Source organism: Sciurus vulgaris (genome assembly GCF_902686455.1).
Source record: "Sciurus vulgaris genome assembly, chromosome: 1".
Taxonomy (NCBI): Eukaryota; Metazoa; Chordata; class Mammalia; order Rodentia; family Sciuridae; genus Sciurus; species Sciurus vulgaris.
This window is the reverse complement of record NC_136461.1, coordinates 8,148,894-8,167,318: the sequence shown is the minus strand read 5'-3', so window position 1 is coordinate 8,167,318 and position 18,425 is coordinate 8,148,894. Positions and strand designations below refer to the sequence as shown.

At 60.5% G+C, this 18,425-nt stretch overlaps 1 protein-coding gene across 1 annotated transcript; it reads right to left on the bottom strand.

Moving 5' to 3' along the window:
* Positions 1-1,097: 1,097 nt before the first annotated feature.
* On the bottom strand, positions 1,098-13,001 carry LOC306654549 (uncharacterized protein C1orf167; the record flags this gene model as incomplete). The annotated part of the gene is made up of 11 exons (XM_079128306.1): positions 1,098-2,222; positions 2,301-2,487; positions 4,574-4,742; positions 5,166-5,341; positions 6,999-7,173; positions 7,587-7,714; positions 8,305-8,426; positions 9,497-9,704; positions 10,135-10,178; positions 10,295-11,473; positions 12,894-13,001. 11 exons carry the CDS (start codon positions 12,999-13,001, stop codon positions 2,064-2,066), a joined length of 2,655 nt encoding a protein of 884 aa, XP_078984432.1. The 3' UTR covers positions 1,098-2,063.
* Positions 13,002-18,425: the final 5,424 nt, after the last annotated feature.

Sequence of the window (18,425 nt, the reverse complement as noted above, 5' to 3'; positions counted from 1 at the left end):
CGACAGCTGGCCGTCTGCTGGTCACCAGACCAGCCAGACCCAGGGAGTCCTTGGGTGGTTTTGGTCTTATTTCCAGTACTGGGAATGGAAGCCAGGTGGCCTCATGCCAAGCGCACACTCTGCCCCCGAGCGGCCCTCCCAGCCCCTGGCTTTCCAAAACCAGTTTTGACAATGTTCAGATAGTGGGAGAATTCAGATTTTAAAAACGGAGAGTTCTAGTTTCTCTTCAGTGAGGAGGTCCTGCAAACGCTGGGTTGGCCTTCCTGATGCAGGAATTGGGCGGAGAAGCCACTGTCTCCAGAGGACAGGCTGCGAGCTGCCCTGATCACCTCCTGCCCTCCGGCCTATACGACATGTCACTGTAGCGGGCGACCCCAGGATGGGTCCCAGGATCCCTCCTGGTGTCCACGTCCTGTGTAATGCCCCCACACACCTGAAGTGCAGGCTGGACTGACTGGCCTGCTTCCAGCCAACAGAGTCCAGCAGAGGTGAAGGGACGCTGATTAGGTTATGCCGGCCTGGCTTCCGGCTGGGCACTCTCACTTCCTCTTGGATCACTCACCTGTAGGCCGTGGGGTGGGGGTGGGGGCGGCTGCCACTCATGTGGGGACCCTGCTGAGAGGCCCATGTGGCAAGGTCAGGCTACAGGGGTGTGGGCTTGGATGTACACCCCTGCCTTCGGATGGCTCTGCAGCCGTGGGTGGCCTGGACTCAGCGCATGGACGCTGAGACACTAAGTGTCTGGGGCGCAGCCGCGGCAGAGCACTTGCCTGGCCCGAGCGAGGCCCTGTGCTCCATCCCCACCACTGAATAAATAACACACCAGTGTTGGGGCCAGTTGTCACACAGCAGTGGCTCAGAGGCCCCTGGAGCTGTGGCAGTGACTTGGCTGGGTTCAACAGTGCCGAGGGCAGAGCCAGGACCTGGGAAGTCTGTCTCGGGCCACGCCGCTCCCTGCCCGGGCACACTTCCTTCTAAGGAGTTCACAGCCTCGGCCGACTCAGCAAGCCCACTCCTTCCCACCCACTGCCCTGGCCTCTGCAGACCCCGCCTCACTGCCCTCTCCGCGGTGGAGCCGCCCTCCCCACCAGGCCAGGGACCCTCCCAACACCCCTGCTGGGCTCTAGGGCACCGTGATTCTGCCCACCTCTCCCCACCTGAGAGCTCCGACCAGTGACTCCGGGAGGCCAGGTGAGAGGGTCAGGAGGGGAAGGTGGTCACAGTGGTGCTGGGTAGGAACTGGGTTGTGGGCCAAGCTGTGCGGACTGTCCCATAGGTGCCCACAATCACCCCACGTGCTGGGTCCTGCGTTTGTACCCATTTTACAGATGGCTGAGCTGAGGCCCAGAGGCCCAGCAGCTTGGTTAAGTCCCGGCCAGCCCAGGGAGGAAGGGCAGGGCCCGCCCCCACCCTGCTCTGCCGCCTGTCCCGCAGGTGCCCTGCCAGGCTCCGTCCACAGACTCCGCTGCAGATTGGAACCCTGGGTCTCACTGGTGGACCCAGGCCCGCCCGGACTCACTCTGCCAGCAGGAGTGCCAGCAGCACAGGGCCTTCCTCGCCAGTCCCCGGTCCCGCTCCTGGGCCCGCTGCTCTGCCTCCTGCCGCTGCGCCAGCCGCCGCCGCCACAGACCCAGTGTAGCCCTGCAGCTCCGGTCCCAGGCCCAGCGGGCAGCTGACTCTCTCCGGGCCCCTTGGGCTGTTGTCCAGTGGCTCCAGCTGAGGAGGACGCTGGGAAGGGGAGTGTCCACCCCGGGGATAGTCACTGGTCACTGCCACCCTGGGCCAGGCCAGTCCCCTTTCTCCTCCCTTCAGCAGCAGGAAGGGCTTGGGTGACTGTTTCCATCAAGGGGTGGGTGGCCTCCTGGGGCCAGGAGAGGGTCATTTGGCAGGTGATAGGGATAGGAATCGCCAAGTCCCATGCTGAGTCGCAATCATAAACAGGTATAAGAGGGGTCCCCTGGGGGGATGTGGCTGTGGAGGCCAAGGGCAGGTGGGAGAAGGGGCCAGGGAACAGCACGTCCCCAGCGTGGCGGGCAGCACAGCCCGCTGACGGGGCAAGGTCCCTACCGCCTCTGCAGGCTGCGCTGGCACCACCACACTGCACCCCGTGTCTGCCTCGCCTGTGCCACCCAGAGCAGAAGGCTCTGCCTCTGCCGTCGCTGCTTGGCTGCCCCCTGGAAGCTCACCTGGAGGGGCTCCGGGAGGATGGGGGTCCTGGGAGCCTGGGGAGGGATGCAGGAGCCCTGGGTCCCCCACCTGTCCCCCCTCCTTCCCCTGCCCATCTCCCACCCCACCCTCACCTGCTCCAGGGAAGCTGGGGGGCTGCTGCGGCCCAGCCAGGCCTCCCCTCTCGGGCCACTGCCCAGTGGCTCCAGGGCCAAGGTGGTCTTGCTGCTGCCGGACAGGGTGTCTGGACGGCACGCCCTCAGGCGCCACCAGCTCAGGATGCACCTCAGGGTCCACTCACGCAGGCCCTGGGAGCAGGAGCTGAGGAGAGGCGGCTGGGTCAGTGAGCCCGGCCTCCCCCTCCTGCCAGGGCAGGGCCGCCAAGCTGAGTGGCGTCCTGGCTGCTGTGAGGGCCAGCAGGAAGGGGCCCGAGCCCTGCCCCTGTCTCCATGGCTGCATGCTAGGGTCATGGGGGCTTCAGGAAACAGCAGCCCCAGGGGGGTCCCACCCCAGACGTGGACCTGTGGTCAGGGGTGCAGGCTTTTCCACATCTCCCCCGCACCCTGGTCTGCCTCATGCTCTGCTGCCTCTCCTGGGGGAGCCTCACCCACTCCCAGGGCAGGCTGGGACCCTGACGCTGGGCAGGGCCAAGCGAGGCCTGGGCCCAGGGACCCCACTCCAGAGCCCACACTCAACCGCAGGACTTCTGCCCTGCCAGGTTGGGGAGCCAGTAAGACTGAGGCCTGAGAGGCTCATTCCACAGCCTGCAGGAGCAGCAGCCCTGGCCGCAGGGCAGCGCCGGAGCCTGAAGGCCCAGGATGGGTGGGCACGGAGGGCGGCATCTGAAGGATGGTGGGAACTGAGCTCCAGGGAGGCCCTGAGCGACTGGGGCCCACAGAGCCAGGGCCAGCGTGTCCCCAACACCACACACACCGCAAGAGCCGGCTGCAATGAACACTGGTTGATTCGATGGAACCGCACATCAAGGAATTGGGTTACGATCCCACCCTTCCTCCTCCCCTGTCCGTCCCCTCGCCGGGGACTTCATCTCTGTCTTCCACATGCACACAGATGGGGTTCCCTTGGGTACTTTTCCTGTGAATTCGGCATGCTTTTGTTGCTTCCCCTCCTGGGCTCCCTTCTACTCTCCTCTGATCTTCCCTGTGTCTTTATGACGCCGATCCCTCCCCCACCGCCTTCTTCCCTTTGTTTTGCTCTAGTTTCCACAGCAGAGAAAACGTTCCATCCTTGATTTTCTGAGTCCGACTTATTTCACTTAGCAAGATTTCCCCATGTCCACGTCACCCCTGGCACCACAGAAAATAACTTTTTTTTTGAGGTGCAGGGGATTGAACCCAGGGCCTTGTGCTTATGAGGCAAGCACTCTACCAACTGAGCTGTATCCCCAGCCCACAAAAAATATTTTTTTAAAAAATTAAATTAAAAGGAGGCTGAGGGTCCAAATGGGCCAAGTATGGGGGAAGATGATTGATACCAGGTATGTGGCTTTCAAAGGCAGATTTTTCTTTTCTTTTTTTTTTTTTTTGAGATGGGGGTCTCTCTAAAGCTGCCCAGGTTCACGATCCTTGGCCTTGACTTCCTGAATAGCTGGGATCACGGGCAGGTGCCGCTGGGGCCAGTTAAGGCCGTGTGGTGCGGGGACAGACCTAGAGCCCTGCACAGGCTAGGTAATGGATATGGAGAATGAGAAATTCCCCAAATAATGAAACCTGGGGACAGGAAAAGGGAGTAAAACTGAAGGCCGGGCATTGACAGCTTTCATCTCCCAAGACAAATGTTCCCCAGAGGGCGGCTGCAGGCTGCAGAGATGTTTTATCATCCTCAAGAGACAGTCTCTAGGAGGCGTTATCTCCCCAAAGCAAAGTCCTTTCAGGCTGTGCACTGACCTTGACCGAAAGGCCCACGTTCCTGGCGGTCTTAGCAAAACTGACACGCTCACTAGACCGCCCCTCACAGTGACCTGTGTGACTCAGTCCTTTCCTTTGTTCGGTGGCTCATCATCCCCCTGAATAAAGAGCTGAGATGATGAGTTTGCATCCTGCCCGGGCTTTTCGGGCCGACACCAGGCAGGCTCTCCCTCTGAGCCGACTCCGTCCCCGGTTTATGTTCCTTCTGACATGCCCGTGGGCATGAGTCCCTCCTGACCACCTGCCCCTCTTTCAACTGTCAGTCTGGGATCTGACCCCTGCCTCCCGCTGTGCTGGGAAGGTCTCTCCAGGGCCCCAGCAGCTCCCTGCTGTGTCGCTTGGCCACCTCTGGGGCCTGGGACCGTGGGGCCACGCGGAGGAGCGTGCACTTCCCGAGGGTGCACAGGGAGGAGGGATACTGCCCTCCTGTGCCCACCCTGTGCCCAGGCCAACCGTAGGCCTCACTGCTGGACACCTACGCGGCTTGCTGGTGCTGACATAGCCGCGTCCTCCAGAGCCGCAGCACCCAGGACAGGGTGAGTCTCCGGCGGGCCTCCTGGAGGGAGCTCTGGCCTGGCTCCCGGGCCACTGTCTCCAGGCCATGGGCGGTGGTGGCTCCAGAGGTGGAGCCGTGGAGGGTCATGTCACCTGCGAGGCAGGGGAGCCGAGTGAGCCCCCTCCCCGTGGACCTCCTCCTCTGCCCGCAGGGACACGCCCCTCCCGCTGCCGCCAAACCCTCCCCTGCAGCGTCCCTCAAAGACCAGGGGCTCCCTGACACCCGGGATCGCATCCCTTCCAGGAGGGACGTGGGACAACCCAGCACCAAGTGAGCTTGTGGGGAGAAAGTGGAAGAAAGTCCCTCTCACGTCAGCCTAGCTCATGATGGGGACGTGGGTGTGACCCACGCTGGGGACGCCCACCCAGAGCGCCCCCGGGCCCAGCAGGGCACCCCCAGAAGCCCGCGCTTCTATCCTGTTCCACCGTGAGAGTTCACACTCCCCCTGGCCCCACCGAAGAGGGAGGCGGAGTGACAGTGGCTGGGGACCCTGCTCCCATCTGCCACTGGCTCACCTGCCTTCTTCAGACAGAGGGACAGCCGGGCCGCCACCGTGGCCTCCAAGGCTCGCAGTTGCTTCATCCGCACCCACCGTCCTAGGCACATCCTCAGGGTCCCCACCCTGTGGTCAGCCAGGTGGCTCCGGTACTGGGCTCCTCTTTGCGCCAGCTGTCGCCAGGCCCCAAAGCACCTAGGACAGCCATGACAGTGGTCCAGCCCGCCCCGTGCCTGGGGGGCGGACGGCGAGCCCCTCGCCCTCCTGAGCTTCCATTTTCTCACCCGAAGGAAACGGGAACGGTGAAACCCTGTGTCCCTGAAAGCCCCCTCTGTTCCCCAAACCCCCAGCCACATCGAGGGAGCAGCGAGGGCTGGCCAGGGCCGGGAAGTCCAGACGAGATCCGCCTGCGACACTGGCTCCTCCCAGGCCCTGGGAGCAGGGCGATCCGGTGCCACCACTGAGAGCAGCTTCCTCGCTCGGACTCGGGGACAGCGCTCCTTGGGGCGCTGGCCAGACAAGCGAGCAAGCTAACGCTTCTGCCGCCTAAAGTCCAAACCCCTCTTGGGACAGGCGTGGACCTGAGCGCTGGACAGGCGTGGGGAGGGCGAGGAGCCGCTGCTCAGGGAAGCTGGAGTGCTGTCCGTCGGCCCGTCGGTCGGCCCGTGGCCACAGAACCCTGGGAGCAGCTGGGGATCTCCTGCGAGCTCTCCCTCCACTCACGGCTCCCGGGCTGGCTCCTGGCCGCCTGCCCCCATCTGGGCATGACCGAGCTGTGCACCTGCTAAGGCTGCCCAGGACCTGAGCCTGCCCAGCTCAGCCAGCCCACGGTCGCCTCTGGGATCCTGGGTGGCTGCTTCTGCCGCTCTAGTCAGTTCTCCCATCTCAAACGGCACTGTCTCACGCTCCTGCTAATCCCTCCGTGGGCGCCACCTTGCTCTTAGGATAAAATGTCACTTCTTCCTGTGGCCGAGAGGACCTGGGTGATCTGGCCCCAGACGCCTTCCCATCCCCACACCTTGCGGCCCAGCCACGCAGCGAGGCCCGCTGGACGCTGCTCCTTGAGGTCTGTGCGTCTCTCTGAGGCTCTGCACACTTTGTCCCCTGGCCTGGCAAAGGCCCTGTTCTCTCTCTCCATTCCGCTGGTCACTGGCCAGCCACCCTCACACCCTGCTGGACCTGGGTGTAGGTCACCTCCTGTGTTTAAAGATGGGAGGGGAATCTACACCGGGGATCACACAGCAAAAGCGGCCTGCTTCCTTCCACAAGGGAACTGGGAGGAAACGAACGGAAGGCGAGAAGGCGCAGATTAGAAGGCCTTAGCCACGTCCCAGCTCCAAGGCACACACTGTGTGCGTCCTTGCAAATCGAGTGCACATTTGAATACCCATCAGGTTCCTGTTGGGATGATTTTTTGTTGGTAATCGGAATCATTGCTCAACTTTTTAGGTGGGAGAATAGAATTGTAAGATGCCCCACAGGCTGGGTGTGGTGGCCCCAGCTACTGAGGAGGCTGAGGCAGGAGGACCGCTTGAGGCCAGGAGTTCAAGACCAGCCCGGGCAACAAAGCGAGAGGGTCAAAAAAGAGCTCCATAATAAAATGTTACCCCCGAGGGAAAAAAGAAGCCCAAAGCTCTGTGACCCTCTCCTCAGCTGGGTGGTGCTCACGTATGCCTGGTGACGGCTCCTTCCCCACCTGCCCCAGCAGCCACGGTGCTGCTGGGGTATCTCGGGCTGCTGGTCAGTGGCGGCTGTTTTAATGTCTGATTTGCTTCCAATCTCTCGGCACTTGAAGGCGTCAAGAGCTGAGTAGAGGCAAGTGTCCCCACTCCCCCTCCTCCACGTCCCCTACCTGCACAGCCAGGCTCTCTGCGGCTGGGGGGCCTCTGGGGCACCTGCAGGATGCGGGTGCCAGGCCTGTGGGGGGCTGGCCATCCTCCCAGTCCTCTGGGGGGTCTGAGGTGCCTCCTCCAGGACCTCCCTGCCCTGCCTGGCCCTGTCCTTCTGGTGGCACTGCAGGAGGAAGACTGGAGAGAAGCAAGAGAGAGTGAGTGGAGGGAGGCTAGGGCCGGGAGGGAGGCTCCTCCTCTCTGAGCTGGCTCCACGCTCTGGGCCTCCCCGGCTCTGACCACCAGTGAGTAACAATCCCGTGTTCAGGCCTCCAGACTTAGCCCGCATCCGCACCAGAAGCACAAAACTGTAGTTTGTGCCTCTCATGCTGTGTGCCCTCAGACTGATTACTTCACTTCTCTGGGCCTCAGTTCTCCTTGAGTACAAGAGGCACATAAATGCCCCGAGGGAGCTCACTGTGAGAACCAAATGAGATCACACCAGAGAAGGTGCCTAAGCAAACAACCAACATTCACAGCCAGGACCCACGGGCCTCAGGCCTGCTGGGTGGCCTGTCCCCCACCCCCCTTTCCGCACCGGCCCATCTCACCTGCCCGTGGCTGCAGGGCCTGCAGGAGTCGCACCTGCCTCTCTCTATCGTCTGCCCTCTGCACCGGCGGCAGGGGACTTGGTCCGGCTGGCTCCTCCTGCCTCGGCCTCCCTGGGCTGAGAGTGGAGCTGGAGAAACAGAGGGGCCCGTGGGGGAGGCCGCCCGTTCCCGGCCTCCCCAGCGGGAGACAGCAGCTGCTGCCTCTGGAGCAGAGGCTCGCCACCAGCCCTCCTGACTGTGGAGGCTCTGCGGGAGGCCGTCCTGCCTTCGCTTTATTCTGCACTGTGAGCCCGTCCCCCGGGGCGGGCGGACATGGAAGCCGGGCCTGGCCTGAGAGGCGCGCGCTCCACACTGAGCTGCTGTCCCAGCCCTGGACTTCCTTTAATCAAGCACGCGTGACCGTCACGGTCAGAGATAACACCGACGAAGACACCGGCAGGAAGAAATAAGGGAAAGAGGAGGAGGGACGGCTTTAAAGTCCTCGTGAGCGTCCCGCCAGGCAATGGCCCCACTGTGCCCGCCCCAGGCAGGGAGGCCGGATGCGCTTGCCCACGGCCTCCGAGTCTGCACGACCACCAGCGGTGCGCAATGACGGCTTTGTGTGCGATTCTCTGTCCACATCTGCTGGTTCACCCTCCTCATGTTGGGGTGGGGAGGACTAGGGGACAGCAGGAGGCAGGGGTGGAGCCACCCGGACCGACCCCGGGCTCCAGCCTACCTGCTCCTGCAGGCTGGGTCCACCACTGCCACTCTCCCCAAGGAGGGGCCGTGGCAAGGGAGTCTGGGCTCAGACTGGACGTGGGGTGGCTCCTGCTCCCGCCGCAGAGCCAGGCATCTCCACTGGATCAAGAGAGAAGGGACAGAGGGTGTCAGCCGAGGCCTTGAAGGCACCTCCCAAGGAGCTCTCTCCTACCAGACTCCAAAGCCTCTGGTCTTAACCACTAGGCTTCCCAGCCTCCTGGGAATAAATAAATGAACGAGTAAAGGAATGGAGAGCTGGGTCCAGCTCCCTTGGAAGGGGCATACTGTCCTCCCTTGCTTTTATCTTCCTTGGGAGAAGACACCTGGGACTGGCTTCCCAGAGCAGCCCTTTCCCAAGGAGGGAAGGACTCAGGTACCCCACAATCCTGGCTAGTGACCCACTGCTGAAAAACAGCTACTACGTGTATGAGCTCAGCAGGGATCCGAGTCCTCTGTATTTATTAATTTCATCTCTTGGCAACCCTGAGAGGCATAGATTGTTACCATTCCACCTTAGAGATCAAGAGATCAAGGCCCAGAAAGGGTGACTTGCCCAAGGTCACAGAGTTAGAAAGTGGAAGACAGAACTGGAACTCGGGCAGGGCTGGTTCTTGTGTCTGGACTCTCAACTCCTGGCTCCACGCCCATCAGGCATGAGGAGCAACCTGGGCCCAGAGAGCACCCACTCAGGAGAGGGGGTCTCTTCCTCCTCGCTATGGTTTAGATACGAGGTGTCCCCCAGAAGCTCATGTGTGAGACAAGGCAAGTCAGCTGAGGTGACATGACTGGTTGAGGGCCTTCCCCTGGTCAGGGCACCGGTCCTCTGATAGGGACTGGCTGGGTAGCGAGGCGGGCGGGGGAGGAGCCGGGTCACGCAGGGCGTGCCTTTGGGGTTTCTATTTTTTCTGTGTAAGGGGTTCTCTCTCTCTCTCTCCCTCCCTCTCCCTCTTTCTCGGCCATGTCCTGAGCCACTTGCCTCTACCACCCTCTTCCGCCATCATGTTCTGCCTCATCTTGGGTTCAGAGCAATGGAGCCGGCTGTCCCTGGACTGAGACCTCTGAAACCATCAGCCCCAAATAAACCCTCCTCTAAAACTGTTCTTTTAACTAAACCACGCAGACACACCCAGGCTTCCTCACCTCCCCGGCCCAACTCGGAGACCCCTGACCTCTTGGAAGCTCCGGGCTAGCAGGGCCTTGGTGTGTCGCCCCCAGGCAGCCTCCAGCTGTGCCTCCCGGAGCCACAGGGCCCAGCGCAATGCCCGGAGGCCCTTGCGCAACAGGCGCCTGCGGCTCAGAGCCACCGCCGTGGTCATGGCCCCGTGCCTCCACGCCAAGCGCCTCCAGGCTCTGAAACATCTGGACAGCAGCTGCCAGCTGAGGACAGACCAGGGCTGGCTGGGGAAGGACCTGGCCCTCCTCCCCCAGGCAGCAGTGGGCAGCTGGGGCCTTTCCGTGTGGCCTTTCCAGCAGTCGCGTGCGAGGGGGTCATCCTGGCTGCGGCAGGAGAACCTCCCTCTTGCTGAGAGCTGGACAGGAAGTCCCAGCAAGGGAGCTCTGGGGACAGAGAACAGTGCACGTGACTCTGCGGGTCCTCGCAGCCCAGGATGTCTGCATTCCCCGTGACCCAAACCAGGAGCAGCAGTGCCCACGCTCTCGTCCCTGGGGACCAGGAGCCACCCCACTCCCCAGCAGGAACAGTGTGGCAGGCAGTCCTCCGTAAGTCCCTCCACCGAGCTCTTATCTCCAGGGAGAGGAACGTCCCTGAGCGTGTCCCTGCCCCACCCACACATAGCCAAGGCCTCACCGGGCTGCCTGGGGCTCCGGGCTCACCACCTTCTGGGCCTTGCTCTGGGGGAAGCAAGAGGACAGACACCACACAGCGCTCAGGCAAGGGGCAGGAGGGGCACTGGCTGCCAAGCCTGCCTGCTGGGAGCCTGGCCCACCCAGCCTCCTCCAGCCTCCACCTGCCGGGTGTGCCTCCTCGTGGGGCTGGCCTCTGGTGAATGGGAAGCCTTTCTCTCTGTCCCCTCCTCCTTCCTGTGGGCCTGCTCCTGCAGGGCCTGTTTTCCTCCTTCCTGCCCAGGTAGGGCGTCCCCAGCTGCGATGGTGAAGGCTGCAGAAGCGAGTCTGGCCTCCGTGCTGCCTGTCCCTTGAGGGAGACTGGGGATCTCCCTGGCCTCCCTGCTGTACGCAGGCTCTGGGGGCTGGGCAGGAAGAACCCCCTGCTCAGAGTCAAGGAAACTCCCAGTAAACATCCCCAAAGTGGTCGGGAAGGACTCCAGCTTGCCCTGTGCTCCAGGTTCTGAGAGGCCAGCCTGGAGCCCCCGAGTCTCTAGGAGGCCTGGGGGGTGTCTCCTCTCATCCCAGGAAGCAAGCGCAGGCTGGCTGGGCTGGGGACGGGCAGGGAATGCCTGGCCGCTGCTGGTGCGGGGGCCCCACCACGCACTGCCAGGGGGCTCCCGGGACATCCTGCACCTGAGGCCAGCTGCCTCCTGCTCCAGGCGCTTCAGGGAGGCCAGCAGCAGGTGGGTGGCAGTGTGGGGCGGGGCCCAAGCCTGGCTCTGGGCAGGGACAGCCAAGTCCTCCAGGGTGAGGGGCTCCCCCACAAGCCTGGCAGTCCGGGTCCTCAGGTGACACCAGGCTCTGGGGCCTCGCCGTGGGCGTCCATCAAGGGGAGCGAAGCCTGTGTCAGGCCTGAAGTTGGGGCAGGGGCCCGCTGCGGCCCGGGGCACCTGCCTCGTGCAGAGGGGCAGGGGAGCCAGGCGCCTGTGGCTTTCCCGGAGTGGGGTGCTGGCGGCCCCACCCAGACGCAGGTTCTGCTGCTGCACAGCAGACTCCTGGGCCTTCCCCTGGGGCCTCCGAGCCGGGGACCACAAGTTGCTCTGTTGCTGGAAGCCTGAAGTGACCAGTCGGCCAGTTGTGTCCTTCGGGGCCAGGCCCAGGCGGGGATGAGGGCTGGCCAGGTTGGTCTGGACTCGGCAGGGCTCCTGGGGCAGTGCTGTCCCTGGAGAAGGTATGGCAGCTGGCCCTCCCCTTGTGACCTGGCATGCAGGCACCGACTGGCCATGTCCACGGCCCAGGCCAACTCCTGGGCTCCTCAGAAATCTCTGCTGCTCTACAGAGAAGAGACAGTCATGGGAGAACTCAGGTGGTCAGTGGCCAGGTGGCCAAGCCTCAGCAGGGGCGGGGCAAGGCCTTAGCAGGGGCGGGGCAGGGCCCCAGGTGGGAGGGAGCTCTGTGTCCCTGGGTGGACAGTGGGGTCTTAGAGCCAAGAAGTGACATGGTCTGACATGAAGCCTGATTGCATGGAGCATGGACAGGGGAGGGGACAGAGGGACACAGGCAGACACGGAGGTGGCTGGGACCAGGGACTGGTACAGGGAAGAATCAGATACCCTGTGGAGGTGGAGCTTAGAAGAGGGGCAAAGAAAGAAAATGGAGGGTCCCCTCAGCGTCCAGCTCAAACGGAAGCAATGGGTGCCACAGCAGGAGTCACAGGCTGAGGGACAGTGGCTGAAGGCGAGCTGCTGGGGGCATATGACTGCGGGTTTGGGCCCCTCCCCAGCCCCCAAGGCCCCTCCTCAGCATGCAGAGCATCCCGGCTTTCGCACAGCCCCCAAGCCAGGTCCCCTGCCCCACCCTGGTGTGACTGACCCACGGAGCCTGTCTCACCAGGGCACCAGCCAGTCACACTCCTGGTCCTGCCAGACGCCTCCCCCAGGCCCCAGGCCGGGGAGACTCTGTCACAGGCCCAGCCAACCCTGGGAAGTCGACCTCTAGGGTGAGGGAGCCCTGGGCAGGCCGCCTGGAGAAACCCAGAGTCCGTGTCTAGCAGGGACCCTGCCCAGGCCCACCACAGCCTCTTGCCTGGCCTCCAGTGGGTCGCAGGCCCTGGGGGCACATTCTCCTTATGGCCGGTGACTTGTCTGGGCTCCATGGGCTGTGGGGACAGCTCTGTGTCCTCAGTTCACACCACAATGGACGTCTGGTTTGTTCAATGAGATGGGACGGGCTGGGGGGGACGCTCAGTGGTACAGACTTGCCGGGTGCGCACAGGCCCTGGTTCCCCAGCACCCCAACAGGCACAGACGAATCGATGGGCAAACCCCTAGGGACGGAACAAGGTGCGGTGGCATGTGTGAGCTCTGGCCCTGCTTCACCCCGCGGCAGCTCTCCCTGCCCGTCACCTTCTCCAGCTCGCACCTGTCTGAGTTCCTGGCAATGTCACCATCCACCCAGAGTCCCTGACCTTTTCCTCTCCCACCATCCTGTCCTTCACCTGATCTGTCACCTGCCCCCAGATCCCCCAGCCTTTCCCATCTTTCCAGCCCACTCCCTCCAGCATCCCAATCCCAACAGTCCTTCCGGCCATGAGACCCAACCCTCTGACCCCACCGCCCTCCCTGGGACATTCCCTTGTCCCTTTGCTGTCTTTCTTTCCCTCCCAGCGAGTGATCCAGCATATAATTCCCCTCCAGCCCCTCCCTCCTACTGCCCCTGTCTTTTGGCAGAATTTTGAGACTGAGTAAAGCTGCCCTCCCATCCCCCCGGCCCTGGCTGCACCTGAGCAGGTGAAAGTGAACAAAGACTGATGGCATCGCTCAGGGTCCCGGCCTCCAGCCTCCAGCCTTGTTTGGGATCCAACACCTGCTGGACGATCAGACTGTTCATCCAGGACCCTGGTCCTCACTCCTCGTCCCCAGCCCTCCCATCAGCACACAGTCCCAGCCTCTGTCCTGCAAGCAAGGACCAGCCAGCTCCAGGTCTTCCTGTCTCATCCACCCAGGGCAGCACCCCGCCTCCAGGGGCCCCACTGAGTCAGGAAAAGCACCCCAGGGCACCCATGGGCCCCGGCAGACTCAGCCCAGCACCAGGGCACAGAGCTCAGGGGCAGGGGGTAGGGCTGGAGCCAGGCTGCCCACCCTCCTGCACTTGCCCCTTCCTTACTGAGTCATTTCTATCAGCATACACGGACGGTTACCTCTATCTCACAAAAAAAAAAAAAAAAAAAAAAAAAAAAAAAAAAACTAAAATAGTGCAAGGCCCTGGGTTCAAGCCCCCGCACCAATAAAGAAACAAATACAAATAAGTAAATAAAGCACATACACAAACACCCCTGTAGCGCCTCCGGGTCCTGGGCCATCTCTCGCCTTCCCATCACACCCAAATCCCCTCGCTCACTGACCTCCTTTCCATCTGGCCTCCCCTCACCTCCCTGACCAAGCTGGGTTCCGCCAGGTGACCACCAAGACCTCAGCTCTCAGCCCTTGTTTCTTGAGGCCTCAGGGGCATGGGGCAGGGTGGGCACATGGTCCTTTCTGGAGCCCTCCCCATGCTGACCCCAGGACGCCTCCTCTCTGGTTCCCCTCCCTCGTCCCTGCAGGCTCTTCCCAGGCTCCTCTGCTGGTGCTTCCTCTTCTCCAGTTCCTGGTGGTGGTGGAGACCAGGGCCCAGTCCTTGGGCACCACCCTGGCTCAGCTTTTTTTTTGCTAGATGGCTCTGTGGTCTCAGCTTCAGTGCTCAGGTGGCCTCTCCTGGCCCTAGGCTTCTCCGCTGGCCAGCAGACCAAACCAGTGCAGAACCAGCACCTCCTCCACTGCTCCACCTGATATTGAGTGGGTATCTCCAAATCAGGAGGTCCACAACCCAATTCCTGGATGCCCCCAAACAAGCTCTTGCCTGGAGCCACCTGGCTCCCCTCTCCCTCATGCCCTGAGATAATCCAATGCATTCCACTTTCTGGAACCATCCAGAACCTGAGCCTGGGCATGGCCTCCACCTGCACTTCCCTGGGTTAAGCCACCAGCATCTCTTGCCTCCCAACTGGTCTCCCTGCCTCAGCCCCTGCTTTCTCCCCACACAGCAGCCAGAGGGATCCTGGAACTTGCAGATCAGATCTACCCTGCCTCAACTCAACAGCCCCACGGCTCCCAGCCCACTCCATGCACTGCCAAGGCCTTGAGATCCCGTGGCAGAAGCTGGCAAACCAGAGCGTGACTTGTATTACAAATAAAGTTACACTGCAACAAAGCCATGTCCATTTGCTTATGGATGGTCAGCTTTTGGGCTGGAATGGCAGAGTTGAATAGTCGCCACAGAAACTTTAAGGCCCACAAAGACTTAAAACATTTCCTCTCTTAGCTGGGTGCATGCCTGTGATCCCAGCAGCTCCGGAGGCTGAGGTAGGAGGATCGCAAGTTTAAAGCCAGCCTCAGCAACTTAGTGAGGCCCTAAACAACTTAGCAAGACCCTGTTTCAAAATAAAAATAAAAAGGGCTGGGATGTAGCTCAGTGGGTAAGCGCCCCTGGGTTCAATCAATGGTACCAAAAACCCCCCAAACAAAACAAAACAAAACAACTTACTGTCTGACATTTAAGAAGCCTGCTGGCCCCTGCTGGGCTGACTCTTACCTTCCCCCCCTCAGCCCTGCTCCTCTCTCCTGCTCACTCTGCTCCGACACACGGCTCCTGACTATTTCTCCAAGATGCCACATGTGCTCCCACACAGGGACTCTGCACATGCTGTTCCCTCTTTCTGGAACTCTCTTTCCCTCACCTTTTCAAGCCCTTCCTCCACGGCTCTCTCCCCAGCCGCAGCACGGGAGCCCCTCCTACCCTCTTTACCTGGCCTTATCTTCCTCCAAGGCAGGTACCACTGCCCACAGGACTGAACAAATGATTGCTTTTCTCCTTCCAGTGCCCGGAGCCACACGAGAACAGCCATGTGTCTTTCTGCCTGCTGGATCTGCAGCACCAACGATGGGCTGGCTCGTGGGTTAAGCGAATGAACCATGCTGAGCACGCACACCTTCTGCGGGCACTGAAGCCCAAAGACTTAGGTTCCGGGCTTTAGAAATGACCACACTGAACTCCGAAGGCCTGCCTGCCCTGCACAAGGCCCTCCAGCTAGCTGGTCAGCCCTGCAGAAGGGCCAGACCAGGGCTGACCTCTAACCATCCCTGCCGCTTGCCAAAGCTGACTGGAGACAACTCAAACCGCAGGATCCCTTCTTCCCGTCCGCTGGCCTGGGTCCACCTGCCATCTCTGCTCCCCCTCACCACGCCCTCTCCACTTAAGGGCACTCGAAGCCTCCTCTTCACACCAAACGACAGCAGCCAGTTTCCTGCCCTTCTGGACCTTCCCTCACGTGCAGCGATCCTCCTCGTGTCCTTGGCCCAGTAGGGTTTGAACCCGAAGCCGGCCTCGCACCGGACCGCTAACGACCGACTGGACAGGTGTTGCGTGCAGGAGAACTCGGACCACGGGTCGCCCGGCCCCGCCCCCGCCTCGCTCCGCCCTCGCTCCGCCCCACACCGGTCTCCCCGCCTCACTCCTCCTCGCTCCGCCCCCACTCCGCCCCGCACCCGCCCTCGCCCCGCCCTCGCTCTGCCCCGTGCCGCCACCGCCCCTGCTCGCCCCGCCCCCACCGAGCTCCTCCCCTGCTCGCCCCGCCCCCGCCGAGTTCTGCCCTCGCCCCGCCCTCGCCACGCCCCGCGCTGGCCCTGCCCACAGGGATCCTCGGTTCCACGGAGGATCCGGGCGCGGGCTTGGCCGCTGGCGTCAGGGGGCGCGTGGGTCCGGGTTCGGGAGGGCAAGGCATCTGCTCACCTCGCAGTCCTGGCACCAGGCTCTGCGCGTCCCGTTGCGAGGCACGTGACTCGGAACAATTCTTGCTCTCTGCCTGAGATCCCTCCAAAACGGGCCGGGATCCCCCCAGTCCCCACCTCCTCGTGTGGTGAGCGTGGCGCAGTCCCACTCCTCTCAGGCCTCCACACCTTCCTCCCCTTTTCCACCTGCCAAGCCTCTGCCCACGCTGTTGCCCACCGCGCCCTCCTTCCGTGCAGATTGTATGCTTTCTCCCTTAAAACACCGCGGGGAGAGTAAAGAACACTGGGACCGGAGTCTAAAGACTTGCGCAGCAGAGTCTTGGGCTGCTGGGTGGATTTAGGCAAGTCCCTAAACCTCTCTGAACCCAAGGGTCCTCCTCTGTAAAAAGGCGGTGGTAATACCTACCTCACCAGCCTCCTCGGTATCATCTGGGAGTCAGATGCTTAGCAAATAAATGTCAAAGAACTTTTACACTCCAAGGCAAGTTTGGAAGGAAGTATAATTATTTTTCTTCTTTTAAACTTCTTTTTGGCACTGGGGATTGAACCCAGGGACTTGCACAAGCTGGACAGGGACTGGTTTACATCCTCATCCCTTTTTATTTGGAGACAGGGTCTCACTAAATTGCCCAGGCCAGCCTCCCAACTTGTGATCCTCCTGCCTCAGCCTACTGAGTCACCTGGATTACAGGTGTGGATAGACCAGTGCGCCTGGCCACAGCTTCCTTGTTAAGTCTTTGTGTCTAACCTCTCTTCCTAAACCTGGTGAGTGGGACCTTTTGTTATTTAGGTTTTGTCCTTCTTGTACCTCTACAATACTTTTTGCCTTAAAGTTTGATGTTATTTTAGCTACACCAGCTCTGTTTGGGTCTTCATTTGCCTGGTATAACTTTTCATACTTTTTGGCCTTCCTGCGTTCATATATTATAGAGGTGTCCGTTATAAGTGCAATATATCTGGAATTTTTAAAAAAAAATATGTTGACAATAGTATATTTTAAGCAGAAGGTTTAACTCACAAATGTATGATTAGAACTTATTAATTTATCTGGTACTGGGGGTTGAACCTAAGGGGCGCTTTACCACCTAAGTCATGTCTCCAGACCTTTTTATTATTTCGAGCCAGGGCCTCGCTAAGTTGCTGAGGCTGGCCTTGAACCTGCAATCCTCCCGCCTTAGATTCCTGGGTCACTAGGATTACAGGTGTGCACCGTTCACCCGGACACATATAGTTTAACTGTCTTGTTTTGTGGTTGCTAATATCAAATTTCTTTTTCCTTTTCTTTCTTTTTTCTTTTTTTTTTTTCTTTTTTTTTTGCATTTTAAAGAATTTAAAGGTTTTCTTTCTTGTTTCCTCATCCCCACCCCCACTGGGCTTGGAAACTGCAAGTGAGAGAAAACCTGAGTAAACCCTCTAGACGTCACCTGCTCCTAGTTACTTGGTTCGAGTCAACTCTAGCTGTGTGGGTCAGGATGGTAACAGTTGGTCCCCAAGTGACCCCTCTGGCCTGCTTTACCTGCTCTTAGTGCTTCAGCCCAAGATTCCAGACCCCAGCCTTGGGCAGCCAGACGAAGAGCCGGCTGCCGTCTGCATGCTGGGCTGCCTCCTGAGCTTGCTCTTCTGCAAGGCTCCTTGATTTAGTGATTGGCATCCTGCATGGTGGGCCAAGTGAGCCTGGTTTGGCACCAACTGCACGTCCCACAGTCCTTCATCCCACAGCTTTTACGAGGCATTTCCTGAGCCCTTTACCCCTCTGTTGACGTTATAGCAGGGGAGGAACGAGGTCCACTATGAGCAGTGTCCCATTGTGGTGGCTGTAAATGTGGACTTTTCATTCTTTGGAAACCGTTCGGCTCCCTGATCCCGAGGTTTGCTGTCTCCACTTCGGAAATCTTCTGTCATTGTCTCGTAATGCTGCTCTCTCCAGCCGTCCCTCCCTCCAGCCTGGCTCTGGGCCTCCCTCTCGTAGGTTCTGAGTCTGTGCTGCATCTGAGTGGTTCCTTCACATCTTCCGGGCCACCGAGTCTCTCCTCAGGTGTATCTATGAATGAACCTGTGTCTGATTTCAACCAGTTTTTCATTTTTAGAAGTTCTGGTCCCTTCTTTTTAAATTCCACCTGGCTTTCCAAGCTCCATATCACCACATTCCAGCTCTGAGAGCAAAGCTGCTCTTCCTGGGCCCGTCCCCAGCAAGGACCTGGGAGATGGGTTTTCTCGGTGTGAGCTGGGAGCCTAGGTCCCCTGGTAGCGAGGAGGGTGCTGTCAGACGGGCTGCTTTTACTTTCTGGATAATAGGTATCCTTTTGAACAAAGTGTAAAATAAAAAAATTAAAAAAAAAAAATCACTGATCTCGGGAGCGCTAAGCTCTCTTCAAACTCAAACCCGTGATTCTGAGTTTGGAGCTGAGATTCTGCAGACAGCCTCTGGGCTTCCAGCTGCGCACACAGCACCCGAGCGCCTGGAGACCTGTCCTCAGCTCTGCAGCTG